Consider the following 17,416-nt stretch of genomic DNA (forward strand, 5'->3'; position numbering starts at 1 on the left):
CCAAAAACTGAAGGAATAAGGTAGACCCTGGTAGACCAGGGTTGGTTGTCACATGCTTTTCTCTTGCACAAACTGCTCTTTCAGTACTCCTTCAGTAACCATTCCTTTGTTCAATCAAAATGTGTGTCCTTCTCATTTTTGCAATTAATTGCAACAAAACGTAATTAACCATCACCAGCACTGACACTTTGTGACAACCAACCCCATAGCAGGTTTGGTTGTACCTATAGTTATTAATTGGGTTTCAATAAAAATTTTGATTAAAGAATGTGTAATGTTGTGAGGGGGTTTTCTGCCTTTCAGATAGAGCCATCCATAAGTTTGAACACCACCTAGTGTTCTGTGTATTTAAACTGTGAATTTGAAGCAGTGATAATTATTGTGACTTATTCTACAAATGAGCAGTTAAAATTAGGAATTTGCAGTGCTTTGACAATGTAACCTTTATTAAAGCCACAAAAACAAATGAGAACAGATTCCACATTCATGAGTGTATTCTGAAGTTTTGTATCACTGATATCATTAAAACAGCCAGAATCTTTTTAAAATATTTTTGTGCAGGATTTTTACAACAGGTAATCTACGCAATAGTGAACAAGTCAGTGTAAACATGTCAGAAGAAGAATGAAAGTCTGGATGGATGCTCAGTTATACATGTAAGGAAAGAGATGTATTTTAAAGTTCTAAAGATCTAGCAACCCTGTAACTTACCCAGGTCAATTATGACAAATCTACACCCCTGGACTGGTACAATATTTGTGAGATTATTTTTTCAGACAACAAATTGGGCTGGCTATTTGTGCATGATTTAACACAAACCATTCTGCCAACCAACAAACAAAAAGATTTGTCATACCTGTGAGAACCAACCCTAAGACTAGTGAGACAACCTTCCCCAACTGATCTCTTGTTAAACATTTTAACTTTTCTACCACCACGGCTTGTGAAAAACTGTTTCAAAGCAAAGCTACTGCTTTGAGCTTTTTAATAAGTGTCTATTTTTAATTACTAATATTATGGGATCTTTTAATACCAAAACAAAACAAAAAATAGTCACACCAATGAAAATTACAAGATACAAGTGCAAATGTGTGATACTGACAGAATTCCATAGTGCTTTCTAATGTGGTAGTAACAAGTAGTGACAACCCCACTACTCTATTTGACAGAAAATGCCCATTTAAAATTATTCAGCTGGTATTTTACAAACCGAATTATAAAATAATAATATTTATTATTATTATTACAATTTTAGAATGATGTAAATTATTTTTATTTACTTCAGTTACCTTTATTACAAAAAAAACGTTGTTACTTCCTCTGTTTTTATTTTGAAAATCATCGCCGGAAGTTGTAACTTGCTGTAAATTTACACTGTATTTGATTCATGTTTTGTTAGCTAATCTAGCAAGCAGATGCCGACTGCTTCAACTTATTTTCAGATGAATATATGTGGTAAGGCTTTTGTTTTTCTTACGCATATTTTACTTATCATATGTTGTAAGCTAAACTTAGGGAATTGGAAAGCTAATGCATTGCGTTTCAATGCATTCATGCTGAATTACCTTCTGTGCTAACCAGCTAACGTAGCTAACGATCGCTAACTGGAGCCTATGGAGAAGCCAGGGGGAACAGCCTTGACGTTAATTTTGACGTCTTTCACAGTGTGGTGAAAACCGTGTTACTTTCGGCTATTAAATGTGCTCAAGAGGCCAAGAAAATGCATAGCAGCATAGGATATGGGCAATCTGTGGTCGCCCTGCGGATTTTGATCGCTTTACGTTAGCTTATGTTTGCGCTAAGGCCTGTGCCACGGCTGGGCCGTTGATGTAAAGCAAGTTACGGTTCATGGCAGTAAATTTATGTGTTGTAACACTTTAATTGGCAGTGATGGAAATTAACCTATACTTCAAATAACTGTACCTCTTACAGAACAATCTTCTGTTATTTGACATGTCTTCGATAAGTTCACCATCACCGGTCAAAGTGACGTCATTGTATTACAGGTGTGTTAACGTATGATTTGCAATGATGGCCATTTACATACTTGACGGGAATTTATAGGTCTTTGCTGTACTGTGCTATTGTCTTGAGCCACTACTCATTTCTGTTCAGTTTGCTTGAAAAATGGTGCAGAGATTTAGTTAAACATGTGGAAAAATACAGTATATGAGGTGAAAGCAGAGTTTGTACAATTCTAAAAAGCTTGAAAGTCAACATCTGATATGACCACGTTTATTCTTCAACACAGCCTGAACTCTTAGGCAAGCTTTCTTTTAGGGAAGTCATTTCCTTAAGTAGCCTTTAGGAATAGTTCTATGGAACAGAGCTAACAACCATGCCACCATGCTATTGTGCATGGTGGATCAAAATCTGACGGTGCTTTTCCTCAATGCAGCCCTAAACCAAGACAGAGTGGTCCACCGTGTTTGACAGATGGTTGTAGATACTTTTTTCTCTCCTGACTTCTCCCATATATTATCTGCCATTTGACACAGAACAGGGCTGTAGACTAGCCTTTTGCCACGGTTGCACTGGTGCGTCTAACTTTTTTTTTTTTAGGTGGACCAGCACAAAAGAACAGCTTGATAGCTTATGGACTATCCTCCATTGCAGTGCATCATGTTGTCAGCTTTACTGTATCTTGTCAGGGAAACTGGTCAAGCCGCTCTCTTCGAAATGTATACACTTTCCCCCTTTTACTTTCAGTGGGCTCTGGCTCGGAGTTGATCGTATGTGGCTCATTATCTGATGCGGTCTCCAGACCAGTATTAGACATAACCTGAGAGGATGATGGGTCCGTGTCAGAACACTGGCTATGAATTTCGGACGGATCGGGCCTTAACTTAACGAAGAAGTTATCAAGCGTTCTTTTCATCTTTTCTCATTACCCACAGCTACATCCACTTCTATCGAGCCTAGGCTACTTACCCCTTTCTATCCACCTGCACTTTCAAACGTACACACACACACGTAGGCCTACAGGAATATCTGGACCACGGACAATCAGAGAGGTCCCGCACCCTTGACTATCTCTGATTGGTTTAGACCACGATAAGGGCATAATGTGTGTCTGTTGTTGACCACACAGAGACTTTTTTTTAATTTACTCGAATGGTTGGTCGCACCGGTGCAACCTAGCCTAACCCAATTTTTTTTTTTAGTCACACCATTAAGAAATTAGGTCGCATGTGCGACCAAATTGGTTGCACTCTAGAGCCCTGCAGAACTTTCAAATTTCAGTTCATCACTCTAATTTTTGGTCCATTTCAGGCGTAATTTGGCATACCACTGCCTTTTTTCCTCTTTTCCCTTTCCTTAAGAATGGTACTGTTTTTTTGCAATATGTAGTTCAGTTTAGGCCTGTCACTTCTGTTGTACCCCAGATTTTTAAGGACACTTTTTTTGTTTCACCTCAAACAAAACAAGATGTGTCCTGGGAACAAATTATGTTTTTGCAACAGGCTGCTTGCAACAAAGTGCCTTAAGATACAGTTTAGACAGGTTCTTTGCTGTCTGTTATGTGTAGATACAACACGGGTCATTCCTTTAGTTAGGTGCCTTTTTATGTTTGAATGATTCATAGGTCAGTGTTAAGTGACTTCACAAATAAAACCACATTCTTCTGAAATGGTCATGGACAGTGAATGAAAAAGCCAAAGACCAGTGAAAATCTTTGAAAGACCTTCAGAAAGCCTGGAGAACTATTGCTGGAGACCACTTAAAAAAATAAAAGCAAGTGTAGCTCCATCCTTCTATTTTCGTCCACTTATCCAGGGTTGTTGGGGGTTCTGGAGCCTATCCCAACCTGCGATAGGGCTACAGACTGAGTACGCCTTGGATAGGTTGCCAGTCTGTCGCAGGACAGACAGAGAGACAGACAATCATTCACACTCAAATTCACACCTATGGACAATTTAGAATTACCATATTACTAGTTAACCGAACCTAACTGCATGTCTTTGGACTGTAGGGGGAAGCCAGAGTACCCGGAAAGAACTCACACAGATGTGGGGAGAACATGTAAACTCCACTCGAAACTGCTCAATGTGACAGCGGTTAGCATTGTTACCTCAAAGCAAGAAGGGCCTGAGTTTAAATCTACCATCAGGCCAGGGCCTTTTTGTGTAGTGTTTCCAAAGAAAATATAAACAAATGAGGGGTCACGCAACTCTTTTTCATAGAACTTTGTGTCCTTACCTTGTTTCCCTTTAAGATTGGCGCCTACCACCTACCGTTGAGCCATCAAGCATATATATTATACTAATATATAATACATATTAAAAAAAAGTCAATTATAACTCACATTTTCAGTTATTTGTCACAAACACTGATGCTGTCCAGTTTATTTTATTTTTTCAACTGAGACATTTTGGATTATAAAATGAATTTGGGATTATTTATGTATTTAATCTTTTTTCTGAACCAGTGTAGTTAGTTTGGTTTGGGTTTCAACAGAGGTCACATATCAGTTAAAATGTAAAATAAAATAATTGGCTGTATATTGTCTATCAGGCACCATGTGGCTTAACATAAACTTTGTGTCAGGCCTACCCTATTATACTCTTAATCTATGTCTAATGTGTGATTGCAGCATAAAACAGCTCACACGCCACTCCTACTAAGAAGGGAGGATGGCACACCACCGCACCCCACCTGAGACATCCCAGAGGACGGAGTACCTAGAGGCTGATAATGAATCCGACAGGGACTCTGGTGTTGGGGATGATGCAGGAGAGGATGCTGACAGTTGCCATGAAAGCACAGTAACAGAAGAAGAGAAACTTGAGAAGCACGATGGCGGGGAAGGAAAAAGTGGGGAGGGAGAAGATTTTACAGTCTTTGTTGCCTTTCAAGGAAATATGGATGATGAAGACTTCATTCAGAAACTTGAGACAATCCTCAGAGGGATACCAAACGTGCTTGATATGGGTTAGTTCTATTTCCTTTAATGCTTTTATTTTGAAAAAGTTATTTGTGTTTGACAATTTGCATTTTAAAAAGCTGCTCATTAATAGATGAACAAATGCAAACTTTCAAGTGCTACTGAAAGTTGTTTCTACTGATGTCTGCATTTATATCAGTCTTGAGCAGAATCCACTTGGATCTTTCCATGTTTCTGATTGTAATGTTGACTCTTAGGGGTCTGTTGACACTTGACAATATAAAATGGCATTCTAATGTCATGAATCTTTAATGATCTATGGTACACTGACTTTGATTCTGTCTTGTAAAACAAGTTTTACAAGGATTGCAAATGCAGACATGTTACCATTTGTGTCCTGGTCTTTCCCCCCCAATAACCAGAAAAAAAATTCCCTTCTGTGCACTGTAATTGCAAGACCACCTCATTAATTATTGCTCCTCTAGGCCCTGAGCGGCTTCAACCACAGCATGTGGAGCCGTGGAACAGTGTGCGGGTTACCTTCAACATTCCTCGGGATGCTGCTGAGCGTCTCCGTCTGTTGGCCCAGAACAACCAGCAGCAGCTCAGAGACCTGGGGATTCTCTCTGTCCAGATAGAAGGTAACGGCACAGTCCTCACGGTTCACTGCACGTCAAAGCAGGATGCATGAGACCATTTTTGTCGATGGCACTTCAATATAAAGCATGCAAACAGGACTTTCTGTACAGATTAAGTTACTTATTGTTTCTGTCCATTGATGTTCAGGGGAAGGTGCCATCAATGTGGCTATGGGACCAAATCGAGGACAAGAAGTCAGGGTGAATGGACCAATGGGTGCACCTGGTCAGATAAGAATGGATGCTGGTTTTCCTGGTCAGCCTGGTCCAGGTATTACTTTACTCAAATTAACACACAGAGTAGCCATAGGAAGTTCTTGAAAATTTGTTTAATATTTCTTTTACTAGTTTTTTGAATAAATTACAATTTGTATTGGATACTTCTTTTTTGGTTCTTGTTATCCCTAATGTGGTCTTGTTAGTAATTGTGAATTTGTTTTGTTTTCAAAGAAGTATTTACACATTTTTGCATTATTTTTATTTTTGTATTTCATAATGAATAAATATGCTTATATTTCCTCTAGGAGGGGTTCGAATGGCTAATCCATCAATGGTTCCTCCAGGGCCTGGCATGGTAGGTCAGACTATGTTACCAAGTAGTAGTGGACAGATCCACCCTCGACTTCAGAGACCACCTTCACAAACAGGTTCAGGTTTCTTATTTCTCTACATGTTGCATTTTAGGATATGTTGCATTTTATACTGTACTGTAACAGGAAAAATTGCATCTTCCTGACTCACAGATGCGATGGATCCAATGATGTCAGTCCAGCAGCAGCAACAGCTTCAGCACCAACAGGCTGGTCCCCATGGCTCAGGCCCCATGCCTCCTCAAGCTGCCCATCACATGCAGGCTCTACAGGCTGGGAGACCGCTCAATCCTGCTGCACTGCAGCAGCTACAACATCAGCATCACCAGCAGCAACAGGCTCAGCTCTCCCAACTTGGACCTAGACCTCCATTCAACCAATCAGGCCAGATGGCTGCGCCCTCTGGCTGGAATCAGTTGCCTCCTGGTGTCCTCCAACCACCCACAGCCCAAGGAGGCCCTGCCTGGAGAAAGCCCCCACCCCAAGCACAGATGGTTCAACGCCCACCTTCCCTTGCTACAGTTCAGACCCCCAGTCATCCTCCGCCCCCCTACCCAGTTGGCAGCCAGCAGGCTGGACAGGTATTCGGTGCGATGGGACAGGGACAATTACAGCAACAACAACAACAGGCTGGAATGGGTCAGTTTGCTGCTCCCCAGCCTAAAGGTCAACAGCCTGCCACTGGTGTTGCAGGGCCACCAAGACCCCCTCCACCCCTACCACCAACTACTGGACCACAGGGTAACCTCACTGCCAAATCCCCTGGTTCGTCCTCATCTCCTTTTCAGCAGGGTTCACCAGGGACACCACCTATGATGGCTCAGAGACCTACAACTCCACAGGGCTTCCCCCAGGGTGTAGGTTCACCAGGAAGGGCAGCCCTCAGTCAACAGGGTAACATGCAACAGGCATTTATGGGAATGCCCCAGCATGGACAGCCTGGGGCCCAAGTTCACCCAGGTGAGATGCTTCATAATTATTTATTGTCACACTAAAAACACGTTTTTGGTTATCAGAAAAACATTACGTATTTGGTTCTAAGATGTCTAAAATATCAAAATGTTTTATATATGCAGGTATGCCAAAGCGACCCATAGGCTTTCCAACCCCAAACTTTGTTCAAGGTCAGGTGAGTGCTAGCACTCCAGGAACCCCTGTTGGAGGCCCCGGCCAGCAGCTACAGAGCAGCCAAGCAATGGCTCACACAGGTAAAATGTCTACAACACTGCACACATGTGGGATTTATGTCTTAGGTGCAACACAGTTATCTGCTTTCTAATACATTAAAATGGGCGTCTTTTATATAGTTATTTATTTTCTTTTGGCCATTAAACTGTTAAGACAATCAGAATTATTTACATTTAATAAATATATTTGTATTGTTAGAGCGTATAGTTGCAGAGTTTGTAGTTTAGCATTATTAGATCACTGAGAAACAGCTTAAAATAGTTAATAATGTATAATAATGCAATAATGTATAATAAATAGCAATAAATTCATTATAGGCCTTAACTTTGATTTTGACAAACTTAATAGCGGTCGGCAGGCCATACAATGCCATTTGTACTAAAATAAAAGGGTTCATTAAAAAAATGGCATCAGTAAGTAGCTTAATCTATTTTCCTTTTTGTTAAGAGTAATGTATTCTGTTTACCCTTGTTAAGACCAAGTCACAATTCGTCTTTTTTTTTTTTTTTTATCAAGTTTTTCATTAAAATATTAGAGTAATGTATTTTAAATTATTTATGCTATGGATCCACCTGTGCCGTTTCTGATAAAGATGAGAATGTATTTGTCAGTGTCAGTGCAACATGCGTAAGACTGACACATTGAATAAGAGCACGATCTTAACTCTGCAAAAAGCCAGTGCTCCATTTTGTCAAGCAGGCCTAGAGACCCATCAGCAAGCCCGTAGCAACTCAGCAACCTAGGCAGACCGGTCTCTAGGCCTTTGTGACTGGGGCTTTAAAGAAAGTGATGAGAATTTGCACCAAAATTTAATCGACTCTTCCTTTGGACATGTTTCACTTCTCCAGCAATTCAGATGAAAGATATGGTAGTTTTTGTGTGAACTTCATGTCAAACAAATTAACTACACCTTTCACATAATAGTAGGTGACTTATAGTAGACTAATAGTAATTTATCTCTGGACACTTTATAATCTAATTTAACAAAGCATGGCTCTGTGTGCAGTTAGCAGAAGGCATAATAGCTGATTACCTCACATGAAATCCATTAAGTTATTGTCTTTATGTTCCTCCCCAACCCATTTTGCATTAGGAGCTCAACCATCAGCCTCTACACCAAACTCAATGCAGGGACCACCCCATGCTCCACCTAATGTTATGGGTGTTCAAAGTAGCATGGCAGGTTCAGCACCTGGTACAACTGCTGGGCCTAGTATGGGCCAGCAACAGCCTGGCCTCCAGACCCAGATGATGGGCCTCCAGCATCAGGCCCAGCCTGTGTCCTCCTCCCCCAGCCAGATGGTTCAAGGCCAGGGTGCAGGTCAGACTGTCCTCTCAAGGCCCATCAATCAAGGGCAGAGAGGAGGGATGACCCCACCCAAGCAGATGATGCCTCAGCAAGGCCAGGGGGTGATGCATGGGCAGGGTCAGATGGTTGGAGGCCAAGGGCACCAGGCCATGCTCCTGCAGCAGCAGCAGCAACAACAACAGCAGCAACAAAACTCAATGATGGAACAAATGGTTGCCAACCAGATGCAAGGCAACAAGCAGGCTTTCGGGGGCAAGATGCCAGCCGGGGTTATGCCTGGGCAGATGATGCGTGGCCCTTCTCCAAATGTACCAGGTAACATGGCTCAGTTCCAGGGTCAGGTTGGTCCACAGCAGATGACTCCACAGCAACAACAACAAATGGCTCAACTTCAGCAGCAGCAAATGCAACAACACCAGCTGCAACAGCAGCTGCAACAGCAGCAGCAACAGCAGCACCAGCAGATGAATCCGCAACAGTCTCAGCAGGTTCCTGTTGCTGGAAATCCTAATCAAGTTATGGGCATGCATGGGCAACAGATGAGACTGCCTTCAGGGCACCCTCTCATTCAACAACAGTTGCAACAGCAGCAGTTACAACAGCAGCAGAAGCAACAACAAGCCATGATGCAACAGCAGCAGCAGCAGCAGCAACAACAACAACAACAGGCAGCTCAGCAACATCCACATGCCATGGGGGATCCAAACAGTGGGACAGGAGATTTGGGAGTACAACAAATGGTTCCTGATATGCAGGCACAGCAACAGCAAAGCATGATGGGAGGCCCCCAGCACATGCAGATGGGAAATGGGCACTTTCCAGGTCATGGCATGAATTTCAACTCACAGTTTCCAGGTCAGATGCAGATTGCAGGACCTTGTGGACAGCCAGGTGGCTTTCCCGTTAGCAAAGATGTTACACTGACTAGCCCACTGCTGGTCAATCTGCTGCAGAGTGATATTTCAGCCAGCCAATTTGGACCAGGAGGAAAACAAGGAGCAGGTGGGGGAAATCCAGCCAAACCCAAAAAGAAGAAGCCAGCACGCAAGAAGAAGCCCAAAGAGGGAGAAGGTCAACAGCAAGTAGAGGGACTTGGGTAATAATTTGTACTTGTAACAGTTTTTGCCATGGGATGCAATTTATTTTCATCACTCATTGGTTAATTGTTCAACAATTTCTTTCTCTTCTTAGTAGTCTTGAAGTGGCTGCTGGCATGGAGGATGCTGAACTGCCAAATCTTGGTGGTGAACATGGTATGGGCTTAGACAACGCAGGCCAGAAACACCCTGAATTTGCTAACAGGCCTGCAGGTAAATAGCAACATACATTTCTAGTTATTTTGTGCACATTTAAGTTGCATTCGGTCCAGGGTAAATACCCTAACATTATTTATTTGCAGTAAACTTTTTTAATACATGGCATCTTTAAAAAAGTGTGTGTGTGTGTGTATTTATTTATTTATTTGTGAATCTTTTTATGCTTTTACTTAGGCTTTCCTGGCCAGCCTGGAGATCAGAGAGTATTGCAGCAAGTACCCATGCAATTTATGCAGCAGCAGCAACAACAACCACCATCGCAGCAACAACAACAACAGCAGCAGCAACAACAACCACCATCGCAGCAACAACAACAGCAGATGCAGCAGCAGCAGCAGCAGCAACAACAACCACCATCACAGCAACAGCAACAACAGATGCAGCACATACAACAACAGCAGATGCAGCAACAACAAATGCAGCAGCAGCAAATGCAACAGCAAATACAGCAACAGCAGCAACAGTTGCAGCAGCAGCAACAGTTGCAGCAGCAGCAGCAACAGTTACAGCAGCAGCAACAGTTACAGCAACAGCAGCAACAGTTGCAGCAGCAGCAGATGCAACACATGCAACAGATACAAGGTCTCCAGAATGCGCAAGGACAGCAGGGAATGACAGGACAGCAGACTACAGGTCAAGGCCAGCCCCAAATGCACCCTCATCAGCTACAGCAGCAACCACAACAGCAACCACACCTGCAACAGCAGGTAATGAAGTTATGTACATTGGTGATAATTTTTGGTATTAGCATAACAATATGTCAGTTCATACTTAGCAGTGAGCCTCATGTTTCTTTCTAGCAACAACAGCAGATGATGATGATGCTGAAGATGCAACAGGAGCAGGCGAAGAATCGTATGCCCATCCCTCCAGGAGGGCAGCTACCTCCCCGAGGAATGGGCAATCAAACTGAGGTGCAAAGACATCCTGTCTCACAGCAAGGCAACATGCCTGTGATGATCAGCCTTCAAGGACCTGGAGGGGTGCCACCATCACCTGACAAAGCCAGAGGAATGCCCCTGATAGTGAACCCACAGGTGAGGGCCCTGTTGGGACATACATTAACATAGTGCTGAAATTCTCATCTATTTTTTTTTAGCATTTAAGTTTGGAGTGCAAAGATGTAATATGAACAATTTGCCTTTGTTTTTCCTCTCTACTTTTTAGCTTGCAGGGGCTGCACGACGAATGTCCCATTCTGATGCAGGACAGGCTCCTCAAGGAACTGGATCTGAAGAAGCCCCTTCAGGTGCCCACTCAAAGCAGGACAGACCTGGTGGCCCAGAAATGGGGGGACAACCAGGAAATGGCACTCAACAGATTGTGGGCAATCAGGCCTCCAACACTCACATGATGAAGCAAGTCCCTGGTTCAGCGCAAATGCCCCAGCATACTGGAGCTAGTCCTCAGCAGCAGTTACCCACTCAACCTCAACAAGGAGGTCCCATGCCTGGTCTTCATTTCCCCAATGTCCCCACAACCTCACAGAGTTCAAGACCTAAAACCCCCAACAGAGCCAGCCCCAGACCATACCACCATCCCCTCACCCCAACCAATCGTCCACCCAGTACTGAACCCTCAGAAATTAACCTTTCACCCGAGAGGCTAAATGCCTCTATTGCAGGGCTTTTTCCTCCCAAAATTAACATTCCTTTGCCTCCAAGGCAGCCAAACCTAAACAGGGGATTTGATCAGCAAGGTCTTAATCCAACAACTCTGAAAGCCATTGGACAGGCACCTCCTAACCTAACTTTACCAGGAAACAACAATGGCAGTGCTGGTGGAAATAACACTAACAACAATCAGCAGGCATTTTCTGCTGGTTCTGGTACTGGGATGGTAGGTGCTAAACAGGACAAACCAGCTGGAGTGCAGGGTAAGAGGGCAAGTCCCAGCAATAGTAGGAGGTCAAGCCCAGCCTCTAGTCGTAAGTCAGCCACCCCGAGTCCAGGAAGACAGAAAGGGGCAAAAATGGCTGTCACTGGCCCTCCACACCAGCAGCAGTTGGTCAGTCCTCAGGGGCAAACAATGATGCTAAGCCCTACCTCAGTACCTCCAAGTCCAGTATCTATGGCTTCACAAGTGACTGGTTCCATGGAGGCGCAGCAGACCCAGAGCAACCTTCATGGAATTCAAGGTAACCCTGCTGATGGAGTCAGGGATAGTCAGGGAATGATAACAGCAGAGCAGCGACAGATACCACAGTCTCAGTCACAGCCTTTAAGGGAGTTATCAGCACCCAGAATGACTAGCCCTCGTCTGCCTGCACCTCAGCAGCCTAAAACTGACTTGGAACTGCAGGCTTGCACTGTTGATAGGCAGCTGACGCATTCAGCACCTGTACAGGAGTCCGAGGTCTCACCTGCTATCAGAGCAGCCCCGACTTCCCTAAACCAGTTACTGGATAACACAGGTGTTCCAAATATGTCCCTGAGAACCGTACAGAGTAGTACTGTTAGGGATGTAATGGGAAAGGACAGTCCTAAGTCTGCTTTTGATCCAGAAAGACCACTTCACAGTAATTCCCAAAGCACAGATGTGGCAGTGTCTGTTGCTAATACTGCAGAAACCGAAGCTAAACTCAAACCTGCTGTCCCAGTCCCTACCAGCAGTCCTAACTTACTGCCTGTTTCAGTTCCTGGTTCACATCCTCCCAATAGCATGAACTCCAATACCACTCCCAGCCTTAATCAAAACCCAGTTTCCAGTCTTGGTGTCATTCCTAGTTCAAATGTAAATGCAACACCTACACACACAGTCAGTACCAACACTAATGCCACCACAAGTGTAAACCCCAGTACAATTGCTTCCAGTCAGATTAGTTCTGCGTCCACTGTTAGTAGTAGTTCGAACTCTAGCTCTGCTGTAAACCCAATTGGTTCGGCTACTAAACCAAGCCCTAGTCCTAAAACTGTGACAAGTGTCCACTCAGTCATACAGATCCCTGCCTCTTCTAGCACCATTTCCCCCAACCAGATCACTGTGTTTGTGGCCTCAAACCCTATCACTTCTGCCCCTGCTTCACAGCCGCCCACATCTATGGTTTCAACTATGGTGGCTGTCCCTCACAGGAACATTAGACCTCAGGACATCCGGCAGCAGAGCTCAGCATCCCGACCTCCTCAGTTCATCACAACCACCCCTGTATTTATCAACCCAATTTTCCAGGTCCCAAGTTCATCTGTGGCTCCCAATACTACAGTGGTATCTCAGTCAGTCACCATGGTGGGGTCTATCCAAGTGTCAAATGCAAATATCCAGCTTTCTGCTGCTCCAAGCTCTACCCAGTCCTCAGGGACTAACATGACCAGCAGTCAGCCCACTAGAAATGCTGTTGGACAGCTTCAGATTGCCACTAGTATGTCATCACCGGCCCCAGCACCTCCCCTAGGTCTTCAAAGTAACCCAGCAGCTAACAAAACAGAAAGCCCTGGTGAGGCTACTTCTACTCCAAAATCTCACCCAGTTCCACAGCCATCTCCTCATCCCAACCCTTCAGCATCTCCCTTTCAGCCACCTCTGGCTTCTCCTCTTCCCTGCTCTAGTCCTGGGGCTGTTAACACCGTCCGGAAAAGCCCTGTTTCTTCATCTCCAACTGCCCATTTAAGAAGTAAGCCTGCACAGGTTGCTGTAGCTGTTTCTGTTACAGCGGACTCCCAGCAAAGTCCTGTGGAAAGGCCTGCACAGGGGCACACAGGGGCTGTGCCACCACAGGTCTTTCATCCTCCTGCTACTCCAGCCATTCAGATTGAAGCACAAGCCCCCCATACTACTGCTGTTTCCCAAAACACCCTTGCTATACCTGCAGTTTCATCTCCAGTCCCAGTTCCTGGTCAAGTCACGGCTCCTACTCAGATTATAAACCAGACTCAAGCACATGCACCAGCTTCAGTCTCAACCCCAATGCAAGCTGTAACATCTCAAGCTCCTGTTGTGGCTGTAGTTGGTACTCCCACTGGTGTTTCTTCTTCAGCTGTGCTCTCCACGGTTCCTCTTGTGCAAAGTCCAGTACCGTCCATTATTCCAACCCTTGCCACACCTGGACCTGTTCAGGAGGGTTCCCAGACCACATCCTCTCCAGCTGCTAACCCAAGCGGAGTTCCAGCAGGCCAGTCTGACCCTGCAACAGCTGTGGAGCCCTCCATCCCAACAGCTGGAGCAGCTGCTGAAACCACTCAGACCACAGCAGGTAAACGTGCAGCCGTGAGCTACATTAATTTTTGAAGCTGATGAGCACCTTAATGCACCACATGTCAGTCATGTGCTTAGGTCCACTTATTGTATGTTACAATAAACGTGTATAATGCTAGCTTATGTATGAAGTATTGTTTAATGTTTATGTCTTTTTCGATAGAGAAAGGCTGTTTCTCTGTGCAAATATTCTGGCAACTGATTCCCATAGTGGGAAGAATCCACTGCTTAGCTCCCTATATACAATTACATAGCTATATCATATCATATGTGCCCATATGTGAACAGTTAGTGGTGTGTATTTTAATGTGTTATTTATTTAGATATGTCAATTGAACTGTTTTATTCTTTCACCTCCCAGCACCTATTCAACAAGAAGCTCCACAGTCACAGGAACCTACTGCCACCGAGAAGACCGGTTAGTGTTGTCATCCTTGTTTTTGAGCTGTTAAAATACTTCTCGCTGAAATAGAATATAAGCAATTGGAATTTAAATTGCACGTGAATAATTCCTGTTTTTGTTTTGTTCAGGTGAAGAGGCTTCGACCGGTTCTGAACAGGGGTAAGATCATGTTCTTTGTTATGGTTTGTTAATTGCTGTGTAATGTGTCACGGGCTAGGGTTTTTAAGGTGTCCCTTACTGCTGATCTTTGAAAAAGCTGGCCTAATCTTAAGATTGATGCTTTTGAAGAAGAAATGCTTAGACATTTCAAGCTTCACTGAAACTCAGGGAGTTCATTTGCTTGGCCACGGAGGGATACATGGTGAAATCAATGAGCCAAGTGGCCCCAGCAATGGGTACGTATGATAAGCATGCAACAATATAATTATATTAATGCATGTCAAAAGGTTGAACAATGAGCAGCCTATCACAGAACAAATTGCAGCTCTCCCGCTGACCTTTATGGCCATGTTTCTTTTCCTGGGGATTGTCGTGTTGTGGTGGGGGGAAGTGAAGCCATGTTTTGTTCAGCACAGTGTATAGTTTACCGCTGTTTTTCCACTTCTATCACAGATGGGCAAAGAAAAGAAAGGCGCCCATCAACTTAGTCTCAAGGTATGTATTTTAACACGTTTGTGCTGAAAAGACACAAGCAGTGATCATGTCAGCGTAGTGGATGCTGTCGGGATGAAGATGGACAGTATCTGTGGTAGACGAGGAAAAACAGCAGAGTCCTGATTGGTATTATATCTTTCTCTGACTAGAGCAGAGTTAACTCACACCGTTGTCTGTTTGGTAACACTTTCTTGTGTTGTTCTCCTTTTCTTTTCCATTTTCCCCCCTTTTCTATCTTGTTCTCCCAGAGCTGCTGTGGAGAAGCCCAAAGGGCCAAGCAGGCGCAGCTCCCGGGCTGAGAAAGAGGTGGAGGAGGAGCCAGTAGCAGACAGCAGCCTTAGGAAGAGATCGGCCAGGCCTGCAACCAGTGCTGCTGTGAAAGGTAATTAAAAAAGACACAGTATCAATCACTATATCCAAGCTGTGCCTGCTACCATTTCCCCGACACAAATGCATGTCTTCTCTTTGACAGAAGCTGGAGCGAGCCCCACGCAGGCCAAGAGAAGGAAGTCTAAGTAGGCACGACTACAGTTGTGTTTACCTGTGAAATGTACTGTAAATGTTTTTGTTTCCCCGCTGTGAATCACTTGATAATGGTTTCTCTGAGCAGGATTATAAATTTTTACTAGAGGAAGAGACCTGTGTACAGATTGTTTTAAAAGGAATCATGCTATTGTCGTGTCCACGTGAGATTGTAGTTAGGTGTGCATACAGTTTGTGTGAATGTGCTTTTTATATGAAATGCTGGATTAATCATGTGAAGATAGATGGTGCAGCTTGTCATGACGGTATAATGTAAAACAAATAAAATTTTCTACCGCTTTTTTTCTGTGGAAATGAGTCATTTGATCTGTGTGTTGCCCTTAATTCACTCTTTAGTTGCTTTAAACAGGAATGTCAGACTTTGAGTTTAAGCGGGCCAGACCAGTAAAACTATATAGAGATTGACAGACCACGTGACTTTCGCGCATTGCTTTGTGGGTACCTGTGGCAACAAAATCAAAACACTGCGTCAAGCGCTAGTATTTCCAGCATCGGTAATCATTAATTCTGCGGTTTTAATCCCTACTTGCATTTTATTCGCCCCAAAAACAGTTATGTACAAAACGACGGAGAACACGGCAGGTCCGTACAAAGACAGACTTGACGAAAAGGCAAAAAAAGGACGAGGAAAAAAATCAAAGGAGTGAAATGGTCAGACCCATACGAGCATACAGAGTGGAGTAAGGACGTTAGCGTGGTGTCCACCTTTCATCACGCACATATTTATTATTATATGGTCCTAAGTGTGAGTGCATACACTCACAAAATGTTTAGTAACTTCAGATCCCTGCAACAAGCCCAGGTCCAGTTTACTTTGGTGATTTGGACTATTCCATTTAACAGCTGCTGTTTTTTTCCCCCCCTTTATCTCCTGTACAGGCCAACGTCTTTTCAGGTTGTAGTATTACACAACATTTTCAGATCTAATATAAATAAAATGAGTGTTTCGTAATTCATTCAATTTATTGTTTTTATTTATAACTGGCATTATTGTTTCATTCTATTATGGAATCTTACAAGAAAGAGGCAAAATTGTATTCCATTGTGCTTTATTAGCTGCCTCGGTAAAAAACAAAACCATTGCAAAACAACATACTGGAAAACAGTTATTCATCACTTGAATGCTTCAATACAACTCTTGGGCACATATATGCGGGACGTTTCGTGGCTGTTTTGATATCGCTCTCTCTCTCTTAACCGATCAAATCCCGCTGTGGTAGCAGCTTTCCACTCGGTATGACCCCGGTTGACAGAGGGTGCCCAGTCTGGATCGCATTCCAGCATTTTGTAGGCTGTTTTTCCTACAAAACACAAACATTAGCCCGCAAAGCCACAGTGAACAAAGCAGCATAGCGCAACGAATTCAGTTCAAATCAATATAAGACTTATTTGTAACCTATATCAACAATTATATTAAGATAAATTACGCAATTACAACTACAACAGAAGACGTACCTTTGTGGAAATGCTTGGCGCAGACTAACATGTGAGCTGGAGTGTTCAGAAACGTTATATTTGCTCTGCAATCCAGGCCATCCGTCGGCTCTTTGTTACTTCGGAAACATGGCTTAAACAATTTCTCTTCCACGACGTAATCCGATAAAAACCGATCTCTTTACCGTCGGCTTCCCGTGGCTGTCATGCGACCGGCTATTGCAGTTAATAATACAACAGCTTCTTGCCATTTTTTGTGTTTCCT

General features: G+C 43.6%; 1 protein-coding gene and 1 long non-coding RNA gene across 2 annotated transcripts; one reads left to right on the forward strand and one right to left on the reverse strand.

The window, feature by feature from the left end:
* The first annotated feature begins 1,324 nt into the window (after positions 1–1,324).
* On the forward strand, positions 1,325–16,330 carry ncoa6 (nuclear receptor coactivator 6). The gene is made up of 17 exons (XM_040007823.1): positions 1,325–1,455; positions 4,595–4,932; positions 5,371–5,526; positions 5,672–5,794; positions 6,048–6,170; positions 6,267–7,073; positions 7,190–7,321; positions 8,395–9,706; positions 9,802–9,920; positions 10,101–10,310; positions 10,725–10,963; positions 11,094–14,115; positions 14,479–14,535; positions 14,649–14,679; positions 15,133–15,174; positions 15,423–15,556; positions 15,647–16,330. Exons 2-17 carry the CDS (start codon positions 4,635–4,637, stop codon positions 15,691–15,693), a joined length of 6,852 nt encoding a protein of 2,283 aa, XP_039863757.1. The 5' UTR covers positions 1,325–1,455; positions 4,595–4,634; the 3' UTR covers positions 15,694–16,330.
* Positions 16,331–16,577: 247 nt separating this feature from the next.
* Positions 16,578–17,222, reverse strand: LOC120719008. Its single transcript, XR_005692613.1, has 2 exons — positions 17,173–17,222; positions 16,578–17,018 (listed from the first exon to the last, which is right to left on the reverse strand). It is a non-coding gene; the product is annotated as an uncharacterized LOC120719008 (long non-coding RNA).
* Positions 17,223–17,416: the final 194 nt, after the last annotated feature.

The sequence above is a fragment of the Simochromis diagramma genome, unplaced genomic scaffold (assembly GCF_900408965.1).
Source record: "Simochromis diagramma unplaced genomic scaffold, fSimDia1.1 OVJJ01000545.1, whole genome shotgun sequence".
Classification (NCBI taxonomy): domain Eukaryota; kingdom Metazoa; phylum Chordata; class Actinopteri; order Cichliformes; family Cichlidae; genus Simochromis; species Simochromis diagramma.

What these genes read in the sequence shown, in the direction of transcription:
- ncoa6 (XM_040007823.1), top strand. Translation starts at nt 4,635, where the DNA reads ATGGCACACCACCGCACCCCACCTGAGACATCCCAGAGGACGGAGTAC. An exon ending in ACAGCAACAACAGATGCAGC is followed by an intron (nt 10,311 to 10,724) that starts ACATACAACAAC and finishes ATGTTTCTTTCT; the next exon opens with AGCAACAACAGCAGATGATG. An exon ending in TACTGCCACCGAGAAGACCG is followed by an intron (nt 14,536 to 14,648) that starts GTTAGTGTTGTC and finishes TGTTTTGTTCAG; the next exon opens with GTGAAGAGGCTTCGACCGGT.